The sequence below is a fragment of the Carcharodon carcharias genome, chromosome 19 (genome assembly GCF_017639515.1).
Source record: "Carcharodon carcharias isolate sCarCar2 chromosome 19, sCarCar2.pri, whole genome shotgun sequence".
Lineage (NCBI taxonomy): Eukaryota > Metazoa > Chordata > Chondrichthyes > Lamniformes > Lamnidae > Carcharodon > Carcharodon carcharias.
Genome location: NC_054485.1, coordinates 9391539 through 9417054, shown reverse-complemented (window position 1 = coordinate 9417054; position 25516 = coordinate 9391539). Strand labels below are relative to the sequence as shown.

The following is a 25516-nucleotide window of genomic DNA, read 5'->3' as shown; positions in this document are numbered from 1 at the left end:
TGGGGGGGGGAGGTGTGTGGGGGGGAGGGTGAGGGGGGAGATGTGGGGGGTAGGAGGGGGGGAGGGGGGGAGGTGGCAGTAGGAGGGGCCAATACCCTGCAAGAAGGGAAATGGGGGTTTTGGAGAGGTGGGGGGGGGGGGGGTGGTGGGGTTATGGTAGGAGAAGCCTAGATCCAGCGAAGAAGGGGAAGGGGGGGAGGCTGCCCAGCAGATTCTGGTGCTCCGGAGCTTGGATAGGAGGGCGTACAAATTGCTCTATCTTCCTGACATACAGGCTAGGGAAATCAGCCCTGTGAACCAGAGAGACAAATTATAAACACACAGCCTCGAAAAATATTTCAGTACCAGTAATCCCAGAATCCCAAACCATCAAAAAAAAAAGGAACTTGGTTGATTCTGGCCTAGTTAAAAAGGAAGTTTGCCTGGCAACACAGATTTCACCGTGTGTACAGCTCTAATTACAGGGCAGGATAGAGAACACACAAGACTTTTATATTGTGATCCATTCCAGCACAGCCCAGCGCAGTACAAGGTAAAACAACACATCGTTATTGCATAAATAAAATTATGAAACAATTAACTGCAAGTCATCTCAAGACAGAGTCTGTACGCACAAAGTTCAATTCGAGAGTGGGCTGTGCCTAGATGGTCATTCTTTTTGCTGTCGCTGGCCAATCATTTCACCTTATGTTATTTACTACATCAAAGTGTTGGCTCCCTTCCCGTAACTAGTTGAACCTGATTGGGAGGTCAGCATTCCAAACCGCCCATAAAACCCAGAAAGTTCCACCTTGCTTTTCACACTCCCGAATGCAGAAACAAGACGCAGAGAGTAAATTATCTACTGCTGAGCAATGTGTCTGCACTTGTACACCGTGGTTTCTCCCTGAACAGCAATTCCACCTGTAAAACCTTCACTCCTCAGCTTCTGGGGAGAGCAGCGGGGAGGCGTTTTGGACAGCAAACCAGCGGAGGGTCATGACGACTGTAAGGAGGAAGTTGGTGGTGGTCGGCGATGGTGGCTGTGGTAAAACAAGCCTGTTGTTTGTGTTAAGCAAGGATGAGTTCCCAGAAGGTTATGTCCCCACCGTCTTTGACACCTACGTGGCCGACATCGTGGTGGACGAGAAGCAAGTGGAACTGGCGCTCTGGGACACGGCCGGTCAAGAGGACTACGACCGCCTACGGCCCCTCTCCTACCCGGACACCGACGTCATCCTGATCTGCTTCTCGGTGGACACCCCCGACTCGCTGAGCAACATCCCGGATAAGTGGATGCCCGAGGTCAGGCACTTTTGCCCCGGCGTGCCCATGGTGCTGGTGGGCAACAAGAGAGACCTGCGGAGCGACCAGCAGGTCCGCAAGGAGCTGGCCAGGACCAAGAAGGAGCCGGTGAGGTGGGAAGAGGGCCAGGCCATGGCGGAGAGGATCGGGGCCTACGCTTACCTGGAATGCTCGGCCAAGCACAAAGAAGGCGTCTGGGAGGTTTTCGAAACAGCCACCAGGGCCACCTTGAAAGCCTCGGAGCCGGGATGCTTTGGGTGCGGGTGTGTGCTGATGTAAGAGCGCTGGACTGGGGACGGGTGAAACCGCCAAGTTTCCCAGAAAGGCAAATACCTTATTAACATGTTAGGGCAGGAAAGTTATTCTATCAAGTGGGCTGGGGGAATAATAAAACTGGCACGGGGAACCAGGACACTCATCGAACAAGATGTCAGCTGCTGCTCAGTGGTGAGCACCCTTATAGCTCTCGGGTCACACCGGGTTGTGGGCTCAAAGTCCCAACTCCAGTGACTTGAGAGCAAAATCTAGGCGGACGCTCCTGTGCCAGTGGTTTAGGAAGGGCAGCATTGTAGCAAGTGCCACGTCTGCCCTCTCAGGTGGTGAAGAAATCAGCCCTTGACATCATTTTGAAGAAGAGCTGGGGAGTTTATTTGTTTCATTGCTGTTTATGGCACCTGAGGGTGCAGAAATTGTCTGGCACGTTCCCTTCACTACAATGGGTGACTTATACTTCTAAATCCTTTGGTGTTTTGCTGTTTGGGATGTCCTGAGACTGCTAAAAGGCACTATCTAAATGCAAATTCTTTTCCTTTTAACCAATGTTCCAAATGGCTTCAAATCGTACAGACGTTTTCTGTTAAAAAGTAAAGGAAAGTATTTTGTTCAACACCAGATCACGATGTTATAGTTCAGTTGGCATACAAATTGTATATCTGATCTACAATTTCCGTTTAAGGGTCAGGCCAGCTGGATTTTCTGCTTTTATACTCACATGTTCCTCTTTGCATTTGAAAAGTGGACAAAAAAAATTCCTCCATGATTCACTGGATACTTTCCCTTGTTTATGAAAGGGTGAGCGAGGTTGTGACAATTAGATCATTTTTGTTCTGCTAATTATCAGCTCACTTAAAATCACACTTCAGCTTTCTCACTGCACGCCAGGTAAAGACTGAGGTCAGTGCTGGGCGAACTCAGGTCAGTCCAATGGTTTGCACACAGACCAATATCCCACCGGCACTCGCCTCCTGTACGTGGGAATGTCCACCTCGGCAAAGTGACGCACGGGGAGACAAATGAAAGGGCAGTCCAGGCTCCCACCAGGGAACCCGCGGTACCTGGGGCCAGTCTGAACTTTGCTGCGGTAACTTACCGGCAGCTCCGACTGCCAAGGAGCTGGGCCCGACCAGTACCGGGAACACAGCCCCTTGTGGAAAAGCGGCACTGGGAAGCTTTTGAAGTGTCCGGGGAAGAAGGAAATAGGTGATACGTCTGCCCAAGAATCCACCCCCTCCCTTGACTTTGTGCACCAGCTAACAGGGAACTAAGTCCGACAGACCGGGAAGGGCTTGAGAGTCCGATCCCCGCCGTGTTGGTGGGGTGGGGGGTGGTAATGAGCATCTGTGACCCCCCCCCACCCCCCACCGCCACCACCCCTTGCCAAGACAAGCCGAGGACATCAATCAGCCAGGGTTCCGTCTCCCGCTCACCGGCTGGTCAGCACTGCTGGAGACCAGGTGACTGCAGGCCGAGATCGGGTAGGGACACCCTTCTCCGCCCACGGGCAATGCCTGCTTCAACTGACGCCCATCCAAGGGGGGTGGGGGGGGGGGGGGTGGGAAGGCACCTTCAGGAAAGGAGGGCAGGAAACGGAAACGGAAACTGAACGCCACTGGGACCGAATGCGAAAGTTCCCTCTCACCGCCCTGGAATCAGGGGAATGGGTACAACACAGCGGGCGGTGGTCACTCAGCCCATCGGCACACGTGGCCCCTCTCCACACCGCGGCACTGTTTCCCGGCCGTGGCTCCGTTAACCACCCGGCGGAGGCCTGTGTTTAACGTTGTGTGGTGGGGGGGGGGAGGGGGGCAATGGGCTCACGGAGGTGAAGTGGCTGGCACTCAACAGGCAAGGAGCGGGGGAGGGGAAATAAGCAGACGAGGTTGGGGGTGGGGGGGACATGTTAGGGAAAGAATGAGAGACCCACCAGTTGAGATGTGGGGACACTTCGGACCGGTGGGAGAGAGGGTGGGTGGTGGGAGGAAGTGGGGATCCTCGCCGGCTTGTATCTGCTTTGCTTTGCTTTGCAGGGCCTGATAGAAAAGTCAAGCAGCTCCGGCAGCAGTTGGCACCGTGACCACCTCAGGAGCCAAGGCCTCCAGCCAGGTGAACTGCAGCGCTGCCCACGGGCAGCATGACAACCAATTGGCAAAAGAAAAATACGGGGGGGAAAAAAAACCAGGAAAGGTTGCAGAGGGCAGGTATGTCAGCCACCCTCCTTGATCGTGAGGCAGGCAGAGGGAGTGGCAGCGGAATTAAAATGATTTGTTTAAATTCTGTAAGCATTTAACATTTTTTTTCCCCTTGAGGAGAGGTGAGGCCAGAGTTAAACATTAACCTGTTTGTTTGCGTCAGTAGATAGCAATGTTCAGTGAATATTTACCCAGATCAAAAAACTGCAGTTACAGAACTTAACACCAGCCCAGGTTTCCTGGGAACTTGCGTGGGGTTTCGCCTGGATTTTCAATGACCCTTCTGACATTTCCCCATTCCGGTCATCTTAATGATGGATGGACTGCTCCAGATCAATGCGTGCATTTGCAATGAAATCGTTCAAATAAATAAACTGCTCCGTCAAAGCCAACAGTTTAAACTGCGTTTTTTTTTTAAGCAACCGATTTTCTTCGCAAGAAAATAACGAAACAACAGATTAAAACAATGCTCTAACAAACAGGCCGCCAGCACAAAGATTTGAAAGATGGCGGGGGTGGGGGGGGGGGGTGGGTGGTGATTGCACCTCTTCAGTTCGAGGTCAAAACTCCAGCCAAAACAAATGGGAATAAAATCTCCGAATCCCTCGATGGTTATAAAAGTCCAATTGTAGTCGAACAGCCGCTACCCAACTTGTGAAAAGCCAGAAGAGCGCGCACACACACACACACACACACACACACACACACCGTAGCTCCTGTCTTCTCAAGAAGTCGGAAGTCATAGCTTAGTGAGCAGCATCCAAGTCTGAGTCAGGAGGTTGAGGGTACAAGTCTCTCACTCTAGACTCGAGCGCATAATCCAGGCTGACACTCTCTGTGCAGTATGGAGAGAGTGCTGCAGAGGTGCCACCTTTCAGATGAGCTGTTAGAAACATTGAAACTAGGAGCAGGAGTAGGCCATTCGGTCCTTCGAACCTGCTCCACCATTCATTATGATCATGGCTGATCATCCAACTCAATAGCCTGCTTCCGCTTTCTCTCCAAACCTTTTGATCCCTTTCACCCCTAGAGCAAAATCTAACACCTTCTTGAAAACATATAATGTTTTGGATTCAACTACTTTCTGTGGTAACGAATTCCACAGGCTCACCACTCTCTGGGTGAAGACATTTCTCCTCATCTTGGTCTGTTAGACCAAGGCACCAACCTCCTTTCAGGTGAATGTAAAAAAAAAATCCCATCACACTGTTTCTAAGAAGAGTAGGCGAGTTATCCCTGGTGTCCTGACCAAAATTATGCCTTAACCAAGATCTTTAAAAAAAAAATCAGATAGCTTGCTTGCTCTGGGGAGATTGTGGTGCTACGTTTCCAACGCTACAGCAGTGATTACACTTTGAAAGTATTCCTTCGGCTGGAAAGCACTTTGGGACATCCACAGGTAGTGGAAGGTGCTCTATAAATGCAAATCGTCTTTTCGTTCTAAACTGGCGGCTTCATTCAAAGTGGCCAAATCAGCTGCTGGAGTGGCACACAGATGATGTAGAGATCCACTGGTCACATATTAAATTGGGTTTATTGGTTCAACTGATAAGGTATCACACCAGGCTCAGCATGTACTCTACCTGAAGAATAGTTTGTTCATCATAAAGTGCATGTTTGAAACTCTTGATGTTCTATATGATTGATGAGGACAATTAACTTGTTTTTCACTGGAATCAATCACATGTTAGAACAGAGGAGCAGTAGAGAGAGTGCAGGGAAAGGGTCAGCTGACGGCTGCCGAACACTAAATCCCCTCCACGCAATTCTTGTAGATTAATCCACACTGATGATAAAATCAAAGGCTCAGTCCCAGGCCAGTACTACGTTTAACTGATCTTACACAGTACAGCAAATGACATGGACAAAATGGGCCTTCGATTCCTGTTCAAGGCACACGAATTGGGAGGTGGGGGGGGGGGGGGGGGGCAAAATCTCCCAAAACTGATGGCTACCCAGTGATTCTGGCTTCAAAGTTTATGATAATTCAATGGGGAAAGGACTGGACCAGACTAATGCCCCAAAACAAGCCTTTAACTTTCACTGTCACAGGTCAAACATAATGATTGGCATATGGCAACAAGGAACCCTACCCCAGTATAAATCACCACACACCATGGAACCCAACCTCAGTATAAATCACCACACACCATGGAACCCTAGCCCGGTATAAATCACCACACACCATGGAATCCTACCCAAGTATAAATCACCACACACCATGGAACCCGAGTCCAGTATCAATCACCACACACCATGGAACCCTACCCCAGTATAAATCACCACACACCATGGAACCCTACCCCAGTATAAATCACCACACACCATAGAATGCTAGCCCAGTATAAATAACCACACACCATGGAACCCTACCCCAGCATAAATCACCACACACCATGGAACCCTACCACAGTATAAATCACCACACACCATGGAACCCTCCCCAAGTATAAATCACCACACACCATGGAACCTGAGTCCAGTATCAATCACCACACACCATGGAACCCTACCCCAGTATAAATCACCACACACCATTGAACCCTACCCCAGTGTAAATCACCACACACCATGGAACTCTACCCCAGTATAAATCACCACACACCATGGAAGACTACCCCAGTATAAATCACCACACAACATGGAACTCTACCCCAGTATAAATTGCCAAACAACATGGAACCGTACCCCAGTATAAATCACCACACACCATGGAACCCTACCCCAGTGTAAATCACCACAAACAATGGAACCCTACTCCAGTATAAATCACCACACAACATGGAACCCTAGCCCAGTGTAAATCACCACACACCATGGAACGCTAGCCCAGTATAAATCACCACACACCATGGAACGCAAGCCCAGAATAAATCACCACACGCCATGGAACCCTAGCCCAGTATAAATCACCACAAACCATGGACCCTACCACAGTGTAAATCAACACACACCATGGAACTCGAGTCCAGTATCAATCACCACACACCATGGAACCCTACATCAGTATAAATCACCACACACCATGGAAGGCGAGCCCAGTAAAAATCACAACACACCATGGAACCCTACCCCAGTATAAATCACCACACAGCATGGATCGCGAGCAGAGTATAAATCACCACACACCATGGAACCCGACCCCAGTATATATCACCACACACCATGGAACCCTACCCCAGTATAAATCACCACACACCATGGAACCCTACCCCAGTATAAATCACCACACACCATGGAACCCTACCCAAGTATAAATCACCACACACCATGGAACCTTACCCCAGTATAAATGACCACACACCATGGAACCCTACCCCAGTATAAATCACCACACACCAAGGAACACTAGCCCAGTATAAATCACCACACACCATGGAACCCTACCCCAGTATAAATCACCACACACCATGGAACCCAACCCCAGTAGAAATCACCACACACCATGGAACCCTACCCCAGTATAAATCACCACACACCATGGAATCCTACCCCAGTATAAGTCACCACACACCATGGAACCCGAGTCCAGTATAAATCACCACACACCATGAAACCCTACCCCAGTATAAATTACCACACACCATGGAATCCTACCACTGTAAAAATCACCATACACCATGGAACCCTACCCCAGTAAAAATCACCACACACACCATGGAACTCTACCTCAGTATAAATCACCACACACCATGGAACCCTACGCCAGTATAAATCACCACACAACATGGAACCCTACCCCAGTGTAAATCACCACACACCATGGAACCCTACCCCAGTATAAATCACAACACAACATGGAACCCTACCCCAGTGTAAAACACCACACACCATGCAACGCTAGCCCAGTAAAAATCACCACACACCATGGAACCCTACCCCAGTATAAATAACCACACACCATGGAACCCGACCCCAGTATCAATCACCACACACCATGGAACACTACCTCAGTATAAATCACCACACACCATGGAACACTACCCCAGTATAAATCACCACACACCATGGAACACTACCCCAGTGTAAATCACCACACACCATGGAACCCTAGCCCAGTATAAATCACCACACACCGTGGAACCCGACCCCAGTGTAAATCACCACACACCATGGAACGCTAGCCCAGTATAAATCACCACACACCATGGAACGTAAGCCCAGTATAAATCACCACACACCATGGAACGCTAGCCCAGTATAAATCACCACACACCATGGAACGTAAGCCCAGTGTAAATCACCACACACCATGGTACCCTAGCCCAGAATAAATCACCACACACCATGGGACACTACACCAGTGTAAATCACCACACACGATGGAACCCGAGTCCAGTATCAAGCACCACACACCATGGAACACTACACCAGCATAAATCACCACACACCATGGAACGCTAGCCCAGTATAAATCACCACACACCAGGGAACCCTACCCCAGTATAAATCACCACACACCATGGAACGCTAGCCCAGTATAAATCACCACCCACCATGGAACCCTACCCTAGCATAAATCACCACACACCATGGAACCCAACCACAGTATAAATCACCACACACCATGGAACCCTACCCCAGTAAAAATCACCACAAACCATGGAACCAACCACAGTATAAATCACCACACACCATGGAACCCTACCCCAGTATAAATCACCACACACCATGGAACCCTACCCCAGTATAAATCACCACACACCATGGAATCCTACCACTGTATAAATCACAACACACCATGGAACTCTACCTCAGTAAAAATCACCACACACCATGGAACCCTACCCCAGTATAAATCACCACACACCATGGAACCCTACCGCAGTGTAAATCACCACACACAATGGAACCCTACCCCAGTATAAATCACTACACAACATGGAACACTACCTCAGTATAAATCACCACACACCATTGAACCCTACCCCAGTATAAATCACCACACATCATGGAACACTACCCCAGTATCAATCACCACACACCATGGAACACTACCCCTGTATAAATCATCACACACCATGGAACCCTACCCCAGTATCAATCACCACACACCAAGGAACACTACCCCAGTATAAATTACCACACACCATGGAACCCGGCCCCAGTATAAATCACCACACACCATGGAACGCTAGCTCAGTATAAATCACCACACACCATGGAACGCTAGCCCAGTATAAATCACCACACACCATGGAACGTAAGCCCAGTATAAATCACCACACACCATGGAACGTAAGCCCAGTGTAAATCACCACACACCATGGTACCCTAGCCCAGAATAAATCACCACACACCATGGGACCCTACACCAGTGTAAATCACCACACGCCATGGAAACCGAGTCCAGTATCAATCACCACACACCATGGAACACTACCCCAGCATAAATCACCACACACCATGGAACCCGACTCCAGTATCAATCACCACACACCATGGAACCCTACCCGAGTAAAAATCAGCACACACCATGGAACACTAGCCCAGTATAAATCACCACACACCAGGGAACCATACCCCAGTATAAATCACCACACACCATGGAACGCTAGCCCAGTATAAATCACCACCCACCATGGAACCCTACCCCAGCATAAATCACCACACACCATGGAACCCAACCACAGTATAAATCACCACACACCATGGAACCGTACCCCAGTATAAATCACCACACACCATGGAACCCTACCCCAGTATAAATCAGCACACACCAGGGAACCCTACCCCAGTAAAAATCACCACAAACTATGGAACCGCACCCCAGTATAAATCACCACACACCATGGAACCCTACCCCAGTGTAAATCACCACACACAATGGAACCCTACCCCAGTATAAATCACCACACAACATGGAACCCTACCCCAGTGTAAATCACCACACACCATGGAACACTAGCCCAGTATAAATCACCACACACCATGGAACGCTAGCCTAAAATAAATCACCACACACCATGGAACCCTAGCCCAGTATAAATCACCACACACCATGGACCCTACCCCAGTGTAAATCACCACACACCATGGAACGCTAGCCCAGTATAAATCACCACACACCATGGAACCCTACCACAGTATAAATCACCACACACCATGGATCGCTAGCAGAGTATAAATAACCACACACCTTGGAACCCTACCCCAGTATAAATCACCACACACCATGGAACCCTACCCCAGTATAAATCAACACACACCATGGAATCCTACCCCAGTATAAATCACCACACACCATGGAACCCTACCCCAGTATAAATAACCACACACCATGGAACCCGACCCCAGTATCAATCACCACACACCATGGAACACTACCCCAGTATAAATCACCACACACCATGGAACACTACCCCAGTGTAAATCACCACACACCATGGAACCCTACCCCAGTATAAATCAACACACACCATGGAATCCTACCCCAGTATAAATCACCACACACCATGGAACCCTACCCCAGTATAAATAACCACACACCATGGAACCCGACCCCAGTATCAATCACCACACACCATGGAACACTACCTCAGTATAAATCACCACACACCATGGAACACTACCCCAGTATAAATCACCACACACCATGGAACACTACCCCAGTGTAAATCACCACACACCATGGAACCCTAGCCCAGTATAAATCACCACACACCGTGGAACCCGACCCCAGTGTAAATCACCACACACCATGGAACGCTAGCCCAGTATAAATCACCACACACCATGGAACGTAAGCCCAGTATAAATCACCACACACCATGGAACCCTACCCCAGTATCAATCACCACACACCAAGGAACACTACCCCAGTATAAATTACCACACACCATGGAACCCGGCCCCAGTATAAATCACCACACACCATGGAACGCTAGCTCAGTATAAATCACCACACACCATGGAACGCTAGCCCAGTATAAATCACCACACACCATGGAACGTAAGCCCAGTATAAATCACCACACACCATGGAACGCTAGCCCAGTATAAATCACCACACACCATGGAACTTAAGCCCAGTGTAAATCACCACACACCATGGTACCCTAGCCCAGAATAAATCACCACACACCATGGGACCCTACACCAGTGTAAATCACCACACGCCATGGAAACCGAGTCCAGTATCAATCACCACACACCATGGAACACTACCCCAGCATAAATCACCACACACCATGGAACCCGACTCCAGTATCAATCACCACACACCATGGAACCCTACCCGAGTAAAAATCAGCACACACCATGGAACACTAGCCCAGTATAAATCACCACACACCAGGGAACCCTACCCCAGTATAAATCACCACACACCATGGAACGCTAGCCCAGTATAAATCACCACCCACCATGGAACCCTACCCCAGCATAAATCACCACACACCATGGAACCCAACCACAGTATAAATCACCACACACCATGGAACCCTACCCCAGTATAAATCACCACACACCATGGAACCCTACCCCAGTATAAATCAGCACACACCAGGGAACCCTACCCCAGTAAAAATCACCACAAACTATGGAACCGCACCCCAGTATAAATCACCACACACCATGGAACCCTACCCCAGTGTAAATCAACACACACAATGGAACCCTACCCCAGTATAAATCACCACACAACATGGAACCCTACCCCAGTGTAAATCACCACACACCATGGAACACTAGCCCAGTATAAATCACCACACACCATGGAACGCTAGCCTAAAATAAATCACCACACACCATGGAACCCTAGCCCAGTATAAATCACCACACACCATGGACCCTACCGCAGTGTAAATCACCACACACCATGGAACGCTAGCCCAGTATAAATCACCACACACCATGGAACCCTACCACAGTATAAATCACCACACACCATGGATCGCTAGCAGAGTATAAATAACCACACACCATGGAACCCTACCCCAGTATAAATCACCACACACCATGGAACCCTACCCCAGTATAAATCAACACACACCATGGAATCCTACCCCAGTATAAATCACCACACACCATGGAAACCTACCCAAGTATAAATCACCACACACCATGGAACCCTACCCAAGTATATATCACCATACACCATGGAACCGTACCCAAGTATAAATCACCACACACCATGGAACCCTACCCCCAGTATAAATCACCACACACCATGGAACCCTACCACAGTATAAATCACCACACACCATGGAACCCTACCTCAGTGTAAATCACCACACACCATGGAACCCTAGCCCGGTATAAATCACCACACACCATGGAACCCTACCACAGTATAAATCACCACACGCCATGGAACCCTACCCCAGTGTAAATCACCACACACCATGGAACCCTACCCCAGTATAAATCACCACACACCATGGAACCCTACCCCAGCATAAAACACCACACACCATGGAACCCTACCCCAGCATAAATCACCACACACCATGGAACCCTACCCCAGTATAAATCACCACACACCATGGAACCCTACCCCAGCATAAATCACCACACACCTTGGAAATCTACCCCAGTATAAATCACCACACACCATGGAACCCTACCCCAGTATAAATCACCACACACCATGGAATCCTACCACAGTATAAATCACAACACACCATGGAAACCAAGCCCAGTATAAATCACCACACATCATGGAACCCTACCCCAGTATAAATCACCACACACCATGGAACACTAGCCCAGTATAAATCACCACACACCATGGAACCCTACCCCAGCATAAATCACCACACACCATGGAACCCTACCACAGTATAAATCACCACACACCATGGAACACTACCCCAGTATAAATCACCACACACCATGGAAACATAGCCCAGCATCAGTCACCACACACCATGGAACCCTACCCCAGTGTAAATCACCACACACCATGGAACCCTACCCCAGTATAAATCACCACACACCATGGAACACGAGTCCAGTATCAATCACCACACACCATGGAATCCTACCCCAGTGTAAATCACCACACACCATGGAATGCTAGCCCAGTATAAATCACGACACACCATGCAACCTTACCCCAGTATAAATCACCACACACCATGGAACCCTACCCCAGTATAAATCACCACACACCATGGAACCCTACCCCAGCATAAATCACCACACACCATGGAACCCTACCCCAGCATAAATCACCACACACCATGGAACCCGACCCCAGTATAAATTACCACACACCATGGAACCCTAACCCAGTATAAATCACCACACACCATGGAACCCTACCCCAGTATAAATCACCACACACCATGGAACCCGAGGCAGGTATAAATCACCACACGCCATGGAACCCTACCCCAGTATAAATCACCACACACCATGGAACCATACACCAGCATAAATCACCACACACCATGGAACCCAATCCAGGTATAAATCACCACACACCATGGAACCTTACCACAGTATAAATCACCACACACCATGGAACCTTACCCCGGTATAAATCACCACACACCATGATACCTTAGCCCAGAATAAATCACCGCACACAATGGAACCCTACCCCAGTATAAATCACCACACACCATGATAACTAAGCCCAGAATAAATCACCACAGACAATGGACCCCTACCCCAGTATAAATCACCACACACCATGGAACCCTACACCAGTATAAATCACCACACACCATGGAACCCTACCCCAGCATAAATCACCACACGCCATGATACCTTAGCATAGTATAAATCACCACACACCATGATACCTGAGCCCAATATAAAACACCACACACCATGGAACCCAAGCCCAGCATGATTCACCACACACCATGGAACCCTACCCCAGTATAAATCACCACACACCATGGAATCCTACACCAGTATAAATCACTACACTCCATGGAACCCTACCCCAGTATAAATCACCACACACCATGGAAACCTACCCCAGTATAAATCACCACACACTTTGGAACCCTACCCCAGTATAAATCACCACACACCATGGAACCCTACCCCAGTATAAATCACCATACACCATGGAACCCTACCCCAGCATAAATCACCACACACCATGGAACCCTACCCCAGTATAAATCAGCACACACCAGGGAACCCTACCCCAGTAAAAATCACCACAAACTATGGAACCGCACCCCAGTATAAATCACCACACACCATGGAACCCTACCCCAGTGTAAATCAACACACACAATGGAACCCTACCCCAGTATAAATCACCACACAACATGGAACCCTACCCCAGTGTAAATCACCACACACCATGGAACACTAGCCCAGTATAAATCACCACACACCATGGAACGCTAGCCTAAAATAAATCACCACACACCATGGAACCCTAGCCCAGTATAAATCACCACACACCATGGACCCTACCGCAGTGTAAATCACCACACACCATGGAACGCTAGCCCAGTATAAATCACCACACACCATGGAACCCTACCACAGTATAAATCACCACACACCATGGATCGCTAGCAGAGTATAAATAACCACACACCATGGAACCCTACCCCAGTATAAATCACCACACACCATGGAACCCTACCCCAGTATAAATCAACACACACCATGGAATCCTACCCCAGTATAAATCACCACACACCATGGAAACCTACCCAAGTATAAATCACCACACACCATGGAACCCTACCCAAGTATATATCACCATACACCATGGAACCGTACCCAAGTATAAATCACCACACACCATGGAACCCTACCCCCAGTATAAATCACCACACACCATGGAACCCTACCACAGTATAAATCACCACACACCATGGAACCCTACCTCAGTGTAAATCACCACACACCATGGAACCCTAGCCCGGTATAAATCACCACACACCATGGAACCCTACCACAGTATAAATCACCACACGCCATGGAACCCTACCCCAGTGTAAATCACCACACACCATGGAACCCTACCCCAGTATAAATCACCACACACCATGGAACCCTACCCCAGCATAAAACACCACACACCATGGAACCCTACCCCAGCATAAATCACCACACACCATGGAACCCTACCCCAGTATAAATCACCACACACCATGGAACCCTACCCCAGCATAAATCACCACACACCTTGGAAATCTACCCCAGTATAAATCACCACACACCATGGAACCCTACCCCAGTATAAATCACCACACACCATGGAATCCTACCACAGTATAAATCACAACACACCATGGAAACCAAGCCCAGTATAAATCACCACACATCATGGAACCCTACCCCAGTATAAATCACCACACACCATGGAACACTAGCCCAGTATAAATCACCACACACCATGGAACCCTACCCCAGCATAAATCACCACACACCATGGAACCCTACCACAGTATAAATCACCACACACCATGGAACACTACCCCAGTATAAATCACCACACACCATGGAAACATAGCCCAGCATCAGTCACCACACACCATGGAACCCTACCCCAGTGTAAATCACCACACACCATGGAACCCTACCCCAGTATAAATCACCACACACCATGGAACACGAGTCCAGTATCAATCACCACACACCATGGAATCCTACCCCAGTGTAAATCACCACACACCATGGAATGCTAGCCCAGTATAAATCACGACACACCATGCAACCTTACCCCAGTATAAATCACCACACACCATGGAACCCTACCCCAGTATAAATCACCACACACCATGGAACCCTACCCCAGCATAAATCACCACACACCATGGAACCCTACCCCAGCATAAATCACCACACACCATGGAACCCGACCCCAGTATAAATTACCACACACCATGGAACCCTAACCCAGTATAAATCACCACACACCATGGAACCCTACCCCAGTATAAATCACCACACACCATGGAACCCGAGGCAGGTATAAATCACCACACGCCATGGAACCCTACCCCAGTATAAATCACCACACACCATGGAACCATACACCAGCATAAATCACCACACACCATGGAACCCAATCCAGGTATAAATCACCACACACCATGGAACCTTACCACAGTATAAATCACCACACACCATGGAACCTTACCCCGGTATAAATCACCACACACCATGATACCTTAGCCCAGAATAAATCACCGCACACAATGGAACCCTACCCCAGTATAAATCACCACACACCATGATAACTAAGCCCAGAATAAATCACCACAGACAATGGACCCCTACCCCAGTATAAATCACCACACACCATGGAACCCTACACCAGTATAAATCACCACACACCATGGAACCCTACCCCAGCATAAATCACCACACGCCATGATACCTTAGCATAGTATAAATCACCACACACCATGATACCTGAGCCCAATATAAAACACCACACACCATGGAACCCAAGCCCAGCATGATTCACCACACACCATGGAACCCTACCCCAGTATAAATCACCACACACCATGGAATCCTACACCAGTATAAATCACTACACTCCATGGAACCCTACCCCAGTATAAATCACCACACACCATGGAAACCTACCCCAGTATAAATCACCACACACTTTGGAACCCTACCCCAGTATAAATCACCACACACCATGGAACCCTACCCCAGTATAAATCACCATACACCATGGAACCCTACCCCAGCATAAATCACCACACACCATGGAACCCGATCCAGGTATAAATCACCACACACCATGGAACCTTACCACAGTATAAATCACCACACACTATGGAACCTTACCCCAGTATAAATCACCACATACCATGGAACCCTACCCCAGAATAAATCACCACAGAAAATGGACCCCTACCCCAGTATAAATCACCACACACCATAAACCCTACACCAGTATAAATCACCACACACCATGGAACCCTACCCCAGCATAAATCACCACACGCCATGATACCTTAGCATAGTATAAATCACCACACACCATGGAACCCAAGCCCAGCATGATTCACCACACACCATGGAACCCTACCCCAGTATATATCACCACACACCATGGAATCCTTCACCAGTATAAATCGCTACACTCCATGGAACCCTACCCCAGTATAAATCACCACACACCATGGAAACCTACCCCAGTATAAATCACCACACACTTTGGAACACTACCCCAGTATAAATCACCATACACCATGGAACACTACCCCAGTATAAAACACCACACACCATGGAACCTTAGCCCAGTATAAATCACCACACACCATGGAACCTTAACCCAGTATAAATCACCACACACCATGGAACCCTACCCCAGCAGAAATCACCACACACCATGGAACCCGATCCAGGTATAAATCACCACACACCATGGAACCTTACCCCAGTATAAATCAACACACACCATGATACCTTAGCCCAAAATAAATCACCACACACAATGGAACCCTACCCCAGTATAAATCACCACACACCATGATAACTAAGCCCAGAATAAATCACCACAGACAATGGACCCCTACCCCAGTATAAATCACCACACACCATGGAAACTTACACCAGTATAAATCACCACACACCATGGAACCCTACCCCAGCATAAATCACCACACGCCATGATACCCTGGCATAGTATAAATCACCACACACCATGATACCTGAGCCCAACATAAATCACCACACACCATGGAACCCAAGCCCAGCATGATTCACCACACACCATGGAATCCTACCACAGTATAAATCACCACACACCATGGAACCCATGCCCAGCATGATTCACCACACACCATGGAACCCTACCCCAGTATAAATCACCACACACCATGGAACCCGAGCCCAGTATAAATCACCACACACCATGGAACTCTACCCCAGTGTAAATCCCCACACACCATGGAATCCTACCCCAGTATAAATCACCACACACTAAGGAAACCAAGCCCAGTATAAACCACCACGCACCATGGAATCCTAGCCCAGAATAAACCACCACACACCATGGATCGCTATCACAGTATAAATCACCACGCACCATGGAACCCTACCCCTGTATAAATCACCACACACCATTGAATCCTAGCCCAGTATAAATCACCACACACCATCGAATGCTACCCCAGGATAAACCACCACACACCATGGATCGCTATCACAGTATAAATCACCACACACCATGGAACCCGACCCATGTATAAATCACCACACACCATGGAACACGACCCCAGTATGTATCACCACACACCATGGAACCCTACCGCAGTATCAATCGCCACACAGCATGGAACCCTACCCCAGTATAAATCACCACACACCATGGAACCCTAACCCAGTGTAAATCACCACACACCATGGAAATCTAGCCTGGTATAAATACCCGCACACCATGGAACACTACCCCAGTATAATTCACAACACACCATGGAACACTACCCCAGTATAAATTACCACTTACCATGGAAATCTATCCCAGTATAAATCACCACACACCATGGAACCCTACCCCAGTATAAATCACCACACACCATGAAATCCTACCCCAGTATAAATCACCACACACCATGGAACCCTAGCCCAGTATAAATAACCGCACACCATGGAACCCTACACCAGTATAAATCACCACACACATTGGAACCCGAGCCCAGCATAAATTACCACGCACCATAGAACCCTAGCCCAGCATGATTCACCACACACCATGGAACCCTACCAAAGTATAAATCACCACACACCATGGAACCCAACCCCAGCATAAATCACCACACACCATGGAACTCTACCCCAGTATAAATTACCACACACCATGGAACCCGTGCCCAGTATAAATCACCACACACCATGGAACCCTACCCCAGTATAAGTCACCAAAAACCAAGGAACCTCAGCCCAGTATAAATCATCACACACCATGGAACCTTAGCCCATTATTAATCAACACACACCATGGAATCCTACCCCAGTATAAATCACCACACACCATGGAACCCTATCCCAGTATAAATCACCACACACCATGGAAAAAGAGCCCAGTATCAATCACCACACACCATGGAACCCTACCCCAGTATAAATCACCACACACCATGGAAACCTACCCCAGTGTAAATCACCACACACCATGGAACCCTACCCAAGTATATATCACCATACACCATGGAACCGTACCCAAGTATAAATCACCACACACCATGGAACCCTACCCCCAGTATAAATCACCACACACCATGGAACCCTACCACAGTATAAATCACCACACACCATGGAACCCTACCTCAGTGTAAATCACCACACACCATGGAACCCTAGCCCGGTATAAATCACCACACACCATGGAACCCTACCACAGTATAAATCACCACACGCCATGGAACCCTACCCCAGTGTAAATCACCACACACCATGGAACCCTACCCCAGTATAAATCACCACACACCATGGAACCCTACCCCAGCATAAAACACCACACACCATGGAACCCTACCCCAGCATAAATCACCACACACCATGGAACCCTACCCCAGCATAAATCACCACACACCATGGAACCCTACCCCAGTATAAATCACCACACACCATGGAACCCTACCCCAGCATAAATCACCACACACCTTGGAAATCTACCCCAGTATAAATCACCACACACCATGGAACCCTACCCCAGTATAAATCACCACACACCATGGAATCCTACCACAGTATAAATCACAACACACCATGGAAACCAAGCCCAGTATAAATCACCACACATCATGGAACCCTACCCCAGTATAAATCACCACACACCATGGAACACTAGCCCAGTATAAATCACCACACACCATGGAACCCTACCCCAGCATAAATCACCACACACCATGGAACCCTACCACAGTATAAATCACCACACACCATGGAACACTACCCCAGTATAAATCACCACACACCATGGAAACATAGCCCAGCATCAGTCACCACACACCATGGAACCCTACCCCAGTGTAAATCACCACACACCATGGAACCCTACCCCAGTATAAATCACCACACACCATGGAACACGAGTCCAGTATCAATCACCACACACCATGGAATCCTACCCCAGTGTAAATCACCACACACCATGGAATGCTAGCCCAGTATAAATCACGACACACCATGCAACCTTACCCCAGTATAAATCACCACACACCATGGAACCCTACCCCAGTATAAATCACCACACACCATGGAACCCTACCCCAGCATAAATCACCACACACCATGGAACCCTACCCCAGCATAAATCACCACACACCATGGAACCCGACCCCAGTATAAATTACCACACACCATGGAACCCTAACCCAGTATAAATCACCACACACCATGGAACCCTACCCCAGTATAAATCACCACACACCATGGAACCCGAGGCAGGTATAAATCACCACACGCCATGGAACCCTACCCCAGTATAAATCACCACACACCATGGAACCATACACCAGCATAAATCACCACACACCATGGAACCCAATCCAGGTATAAATCACCACACACCATGGAACCTTACCACAGTATAAATCACCACACACCATGGAACCTTACCCCGGTATAAATCACCACACACCATGATACCTTAGCCCAGAATAAATCACCGCACACAATGGAACCCTACCCCAGTATAAATCACCACACACCATGATAACTAAGCCCAGAATAAATCACCACAGACAATGGACCCCTACCCCAGTATAAATCACCACACACCATGGAACCCTACACCAGTATAAATCACCACACACCATGGAACCCTACCCCAGCATAAATCACCACACGCCATGATACCTTAGCATAGTATAAATCACCACACACCATGATACCTGAGCCCAATATAAAACACCACACACCATGGAACCCAAGCCCAGCATGATTCACCACACACCATGGAACCCTACCCCAGTATAAATCACCACACACCATGGAATCCTACACCAGTATAAATCACTACACTCCATGGAACCCTACCCCAGTATAAATCACCACACACCATGGAAACCTACCCCAGTATAAATCACCACACACTTTGGAACCCTACCCCAGTATAAATCACCACACACCATGGAACCCTACCCCAGTATAAATCACCATACACCATGGAACCCTACCCCAGCATAAATCACCACACACCATGGAACCCGATCCAGGTATAAATCACCACACACCATGGAACCTTACCACAGTATAAATCACCACACACTATGGAACCTTACCCCAGTATAAATCACCACATACCATGGAACCCTACCCCAGAATAAATCACCACAGAAAATGGACCCCTACCCCAGTATAAATCACCACACACCATAAACCCTACACCAGTATAAATCACCACACACCATGGAACCCTACCCCAGCATAAATCACCACACGCCATGATACCTTAGCATAGTATAAATCACCACACACCATGGAACCCAAGCCCAGCATGATTCACCACACACCATGGAACCCTACCCCAGTATATATCACCACACACCATGGAATCCTTCACCAGTATAAATCGCTACACTCCATGGAACCCTACCCCAGTATAAATCACCACACACCATGGAAACCTACCCCAGTATAAATCACCACACACTTTGGAACACTACCCCAGTATAAATCACCATACACCATGGAACACTACCCCAGTATAAAACACCACACACCATGGAACCTTAGCCCAGTATAAATCACCACACACCATGGAACCTTAACCCAGTATAAATCACCACACACCATGGAACCCTACCCCAGCAGAAATCACCACACACCATGGAACCCGATCCAGGTATAAATCACCACACACCATGGAACCTTACCCCAGTATAAATCAACACACACCATGATACCTTAGCCCAAAATAAATCACCACACACAATGGAACCCTACCCCAGTATAAATCACCACACACCATGATAACTAAGCCCAGAATAAATCACCACAGACAATGGACCCCTACCCCAGTATAAATCACCACACACCATGGAAACTTACACCAGTATAAATCACCACACACCATGGAACCCTACCCCAGCATAAATCACCACACGCCATGATACCCTGGCATAGTATAAATCACCACACACCATGATACCTGAGCCCAACATAAATCACCACACACCATGGAACCCAAGCCCAGCATGATTCACCACACACCATGGAATCCTACCACAGTATAAATCACCACACACCATGGAACCCATGCCCAGCATGATTCACCACACACCATGGAACCCTACCCCAGTATAAATCACCACACACCATGGAACCCGAGCCCAGTATAAATCACCACACACCATGGAACTCTACCCCAGTGTAAATCCCCACACACCATGGAATCCTACCCCAGTATAAATCACCACACACTAAGGAAACCAAGCCCAGTATAAACCACCACGCACCATGGAATCCTAGCCCAGAATAAACCACCACACACCATGGATCGCTATCACAGTATAAATCACCACGCACCATGGAACCCTACCCCTGTATAAATCACCACACACCATTGAATCCTAGCCCAGTATAAATCACCACACACCATCGAATGCTACCCCAGGATAAACCACCACACACCATGGATCGCTATCACAGTATAAATCACCACACACCATGGAACCCGACCCATGTATAAATCACCACACACCATGGAACACGACCCCAGTATGTATCACCACACACCATGGAACCCTACCGCAGTATCAATCGCCACACAGCATGGAACCCTACCCCAGTATAAATCACCACACACCATGGAACCCTAACCCAGTGTAAATCACCACACACCATGGAAATCTAGCCTGGTATAAATACCCGCACACCATGGAACACTACCCCAGTATAATTCACAACACACCATGGAACACTACCCCAGTATAAATTACCACTTACCATGGAAATCTATCCCAGTATAAATCACCACACACCATGGAACCCTACCCCAGTATAAATCACCACACACCATGAAATCCTACCCCAGTATAAATCACCACACACCATGGAACCCTAGCCCAGTATAAATAACCGCACACCATGGAACCCTACACCAGTATAAATCACCACACACATTGGAACCCGAGCCCAGCATAAATTACCACGCACCATAGAACCCTAGCCCAGCATGATTCACCACACACCATGGAACCCTACCAAAGTATAAATCACCACACACCATGGAACCCAACCCCAGCATAAATCACCACACACCATGGAACTCTACCCCAGTATAAATTACCACACACCATGGAACCCGTGCCCAGTATAAATCACCACACACCATGGAACCCTACCCCAGTATAAGTCACCAAAAACCAAGGAACCTCAGCCCAGTATAAATCATCACACACCATGGAACCTTAGCCCATTATTAATCAACACACACCATGGAATCCTACCCCAGTATAAATCACCACACACCATGGAACCCTATCCCAGTATAAATCACCACACACCATGGAAAAAGAGCCCAGTATCAATCACCACACACCATGGAACCCTACCCCAGTATAAATCACCACACACCATGGAAACCTACCCCAGTGTAAATCACCACACACCATGGAACCCTACCCCAGTATAAAACACCACACACCATGGAACCTTAGCCCAGTATAAATCACCACACACCATGGAACCTTAACCCAGTATAAATCACCACACACCATGGAACCCTACCCCAGCATAAATCACCACACACCATGGAACCCGATCCAGGTATAAATCACCACACACCATGGAACCTTACCACAGTATAAATCACCACACATCATGGAACCCTACCCCAGTGTAAATCACCACACACCATGGAACCCGAGGCCAGTATCAATCACCACACGCCATGGAACCATACCCCAGTATAAATCACCACACACCATGGAAAGCGAGCCCAGTATAAATCACCACACACCATGGAAACCTACCCCAGTGTAAATCACCACACACCATGGTACGCTAGCCCAGGATAAATCACCACACACCATGGAACCCTACCCCAGTATAAATCACCACACACCATGGAACCCGAGTCCAGTATCAATCACCACACACCATGGAATCCTACCCCAGTGTAAATCACCACACACCATGGAATGCTAGCCCAGTATAAATCACCACACACCATGGAAACCTACCCCAGTATAAATCACCACACACCATGGAACGCTAGCCCAGTATCAATCACCACACACCATGGAACCCTACCAAAGTATAAATCACCACACACCATGGAACCCTACCCCAGTCTAAATCACCACACACCATGATACCTTAGCCCAGTACTAATCGCTACACACCATGATACCTTAGCCCAATATAAATCACCACACACCATCGAACCCAAGCCCAACATGATTCACCACACACCATGGAATCCTTCCCCAGTATAAATCACCACATACCATGGAACGCTAGCCCAGTATCAATCACCAAACACCATGGAACCCTACCCCAGTATAAATCACCACATAACATGGAACCCTAGCCCAGTATAAATCACCACACACCAAGGAACCCTACCCCAGTATAAATAACCACACACCATGGAACCATACCCCAGTATACATCACCACACACCATGGAAACCGAGCACAGTATAAATCACCACACACCATGGAACCCTACCCCAGTATAAATCACCACACACCATGTAACTCCACCCCAGTGTAAATCACCACACACCATGGAACCCTACCCCAGTATAAATAACCGCGCACCATGGAACCCTACCCCAGTAGAAATCACCACACACCATGGAATCCTACCCCAGTATAAATCACCACACACCATGGAACCCAAGCCCAGTATAAATCACCACACAACATGGAACACTACCCCAGTATAAATCACCACACACCATGGAACCTTACCCAGGTATAAATCACCACACACCATGGAACCCTAGCCCAGTATAAATCTCCACACAACATGGAATCCTACCCCAGTATAAATCACCACACACCATGGAACCTTACCCCAGTATAAATCACCACACATCATGGAACCCTACCGCAGTATAAATCCCCACACACCATAGAACCCTACCCCAGTATAAATCACCACACATCATGGAACCCTACCCCAGTATAAATCACCACACAACATGGAACACTACCCCAGTATAAATCACCACACACCATGGAACCCTAACCAGTATAAATCAACACACACCATGGAATCCTACCCCAGCATGAATCACCACACACCATGGAAACCGAGCCCAGTATAAGTCACCACACACCATGAAACCCTACCCCAGCATAAATCACCACACACCATGATACCTTAGCCCAGTATAAATCACCATACACCATGATACCTTAGCCCAGAATAAATCACCACACACAATGGAACCCTACCCCAGTATAAATCACCACACACAATGGAACCCTACACCAGTAAAAATCACCACACACCATGGAACCCTACCCCAGTATAAAAAAACACACACAATGAAACCTTACCCCAGTATATGTCACCACACACCATGGAAAAATAGCTAAGTATGAATCAACACACACCATGGAACCCGAGCTCAGAATAAATCACCACACAACATGGAATCCTACCCAAGTATAAATCACCACACACCATGGAACCCAAGCCCAGTATAAATCGCCACACACCATGGAACCCGACCCCAGTATAAATCACCACACACCATGGAACCCTACCCCAGTATAAATCACCACACCCCATGGAATCCTACCCCAGTATAAATCACAACACACCATGGAAACCAAGCCCAGTATAAATCACCACACATCATGGAACCCTACCCCAGCATAAATCACCAGACACCATGGAATCCCACCGCA

The 25516-nt window shown here is 48.0% G+C and overlaps 1 protein-coding gene across 1 annotated transcript; it reads left to right on the top strand.

The window, feature by feature from the left end:
• Positions 1 to 737: 737 nt before the first annotated feature.
• LOC121291549 (ras-like GTP-binding protein RHO) lies at positions 738 to 3105 on the top strand. Its single transcript, XM_041212903.1, has one exon. The coding sequence runs from the start codon at positions 979 to 981 to the stop codon at positions 1561 to 1563; it is 585 nt and encodes a 194-aa protein (XP_041068837.1). The 5' UTR covers positions 738 to 978; the 3' UTR covers positions 1564 to 3105.
• The last annotated feature ends 22411 nt before the right edge of the window (positions 3106 to 25516 follow it).

Bases quoted from the DNA above. Each gene is read 5' to 3' on its own strand.
- LOC121291549 (XM_041212903.1), top strand. From the start codon at position 979: ATGACGACTGTAAGGAGGAAGTTGGTGGTGGTCGGCGATGGTGGCTGT.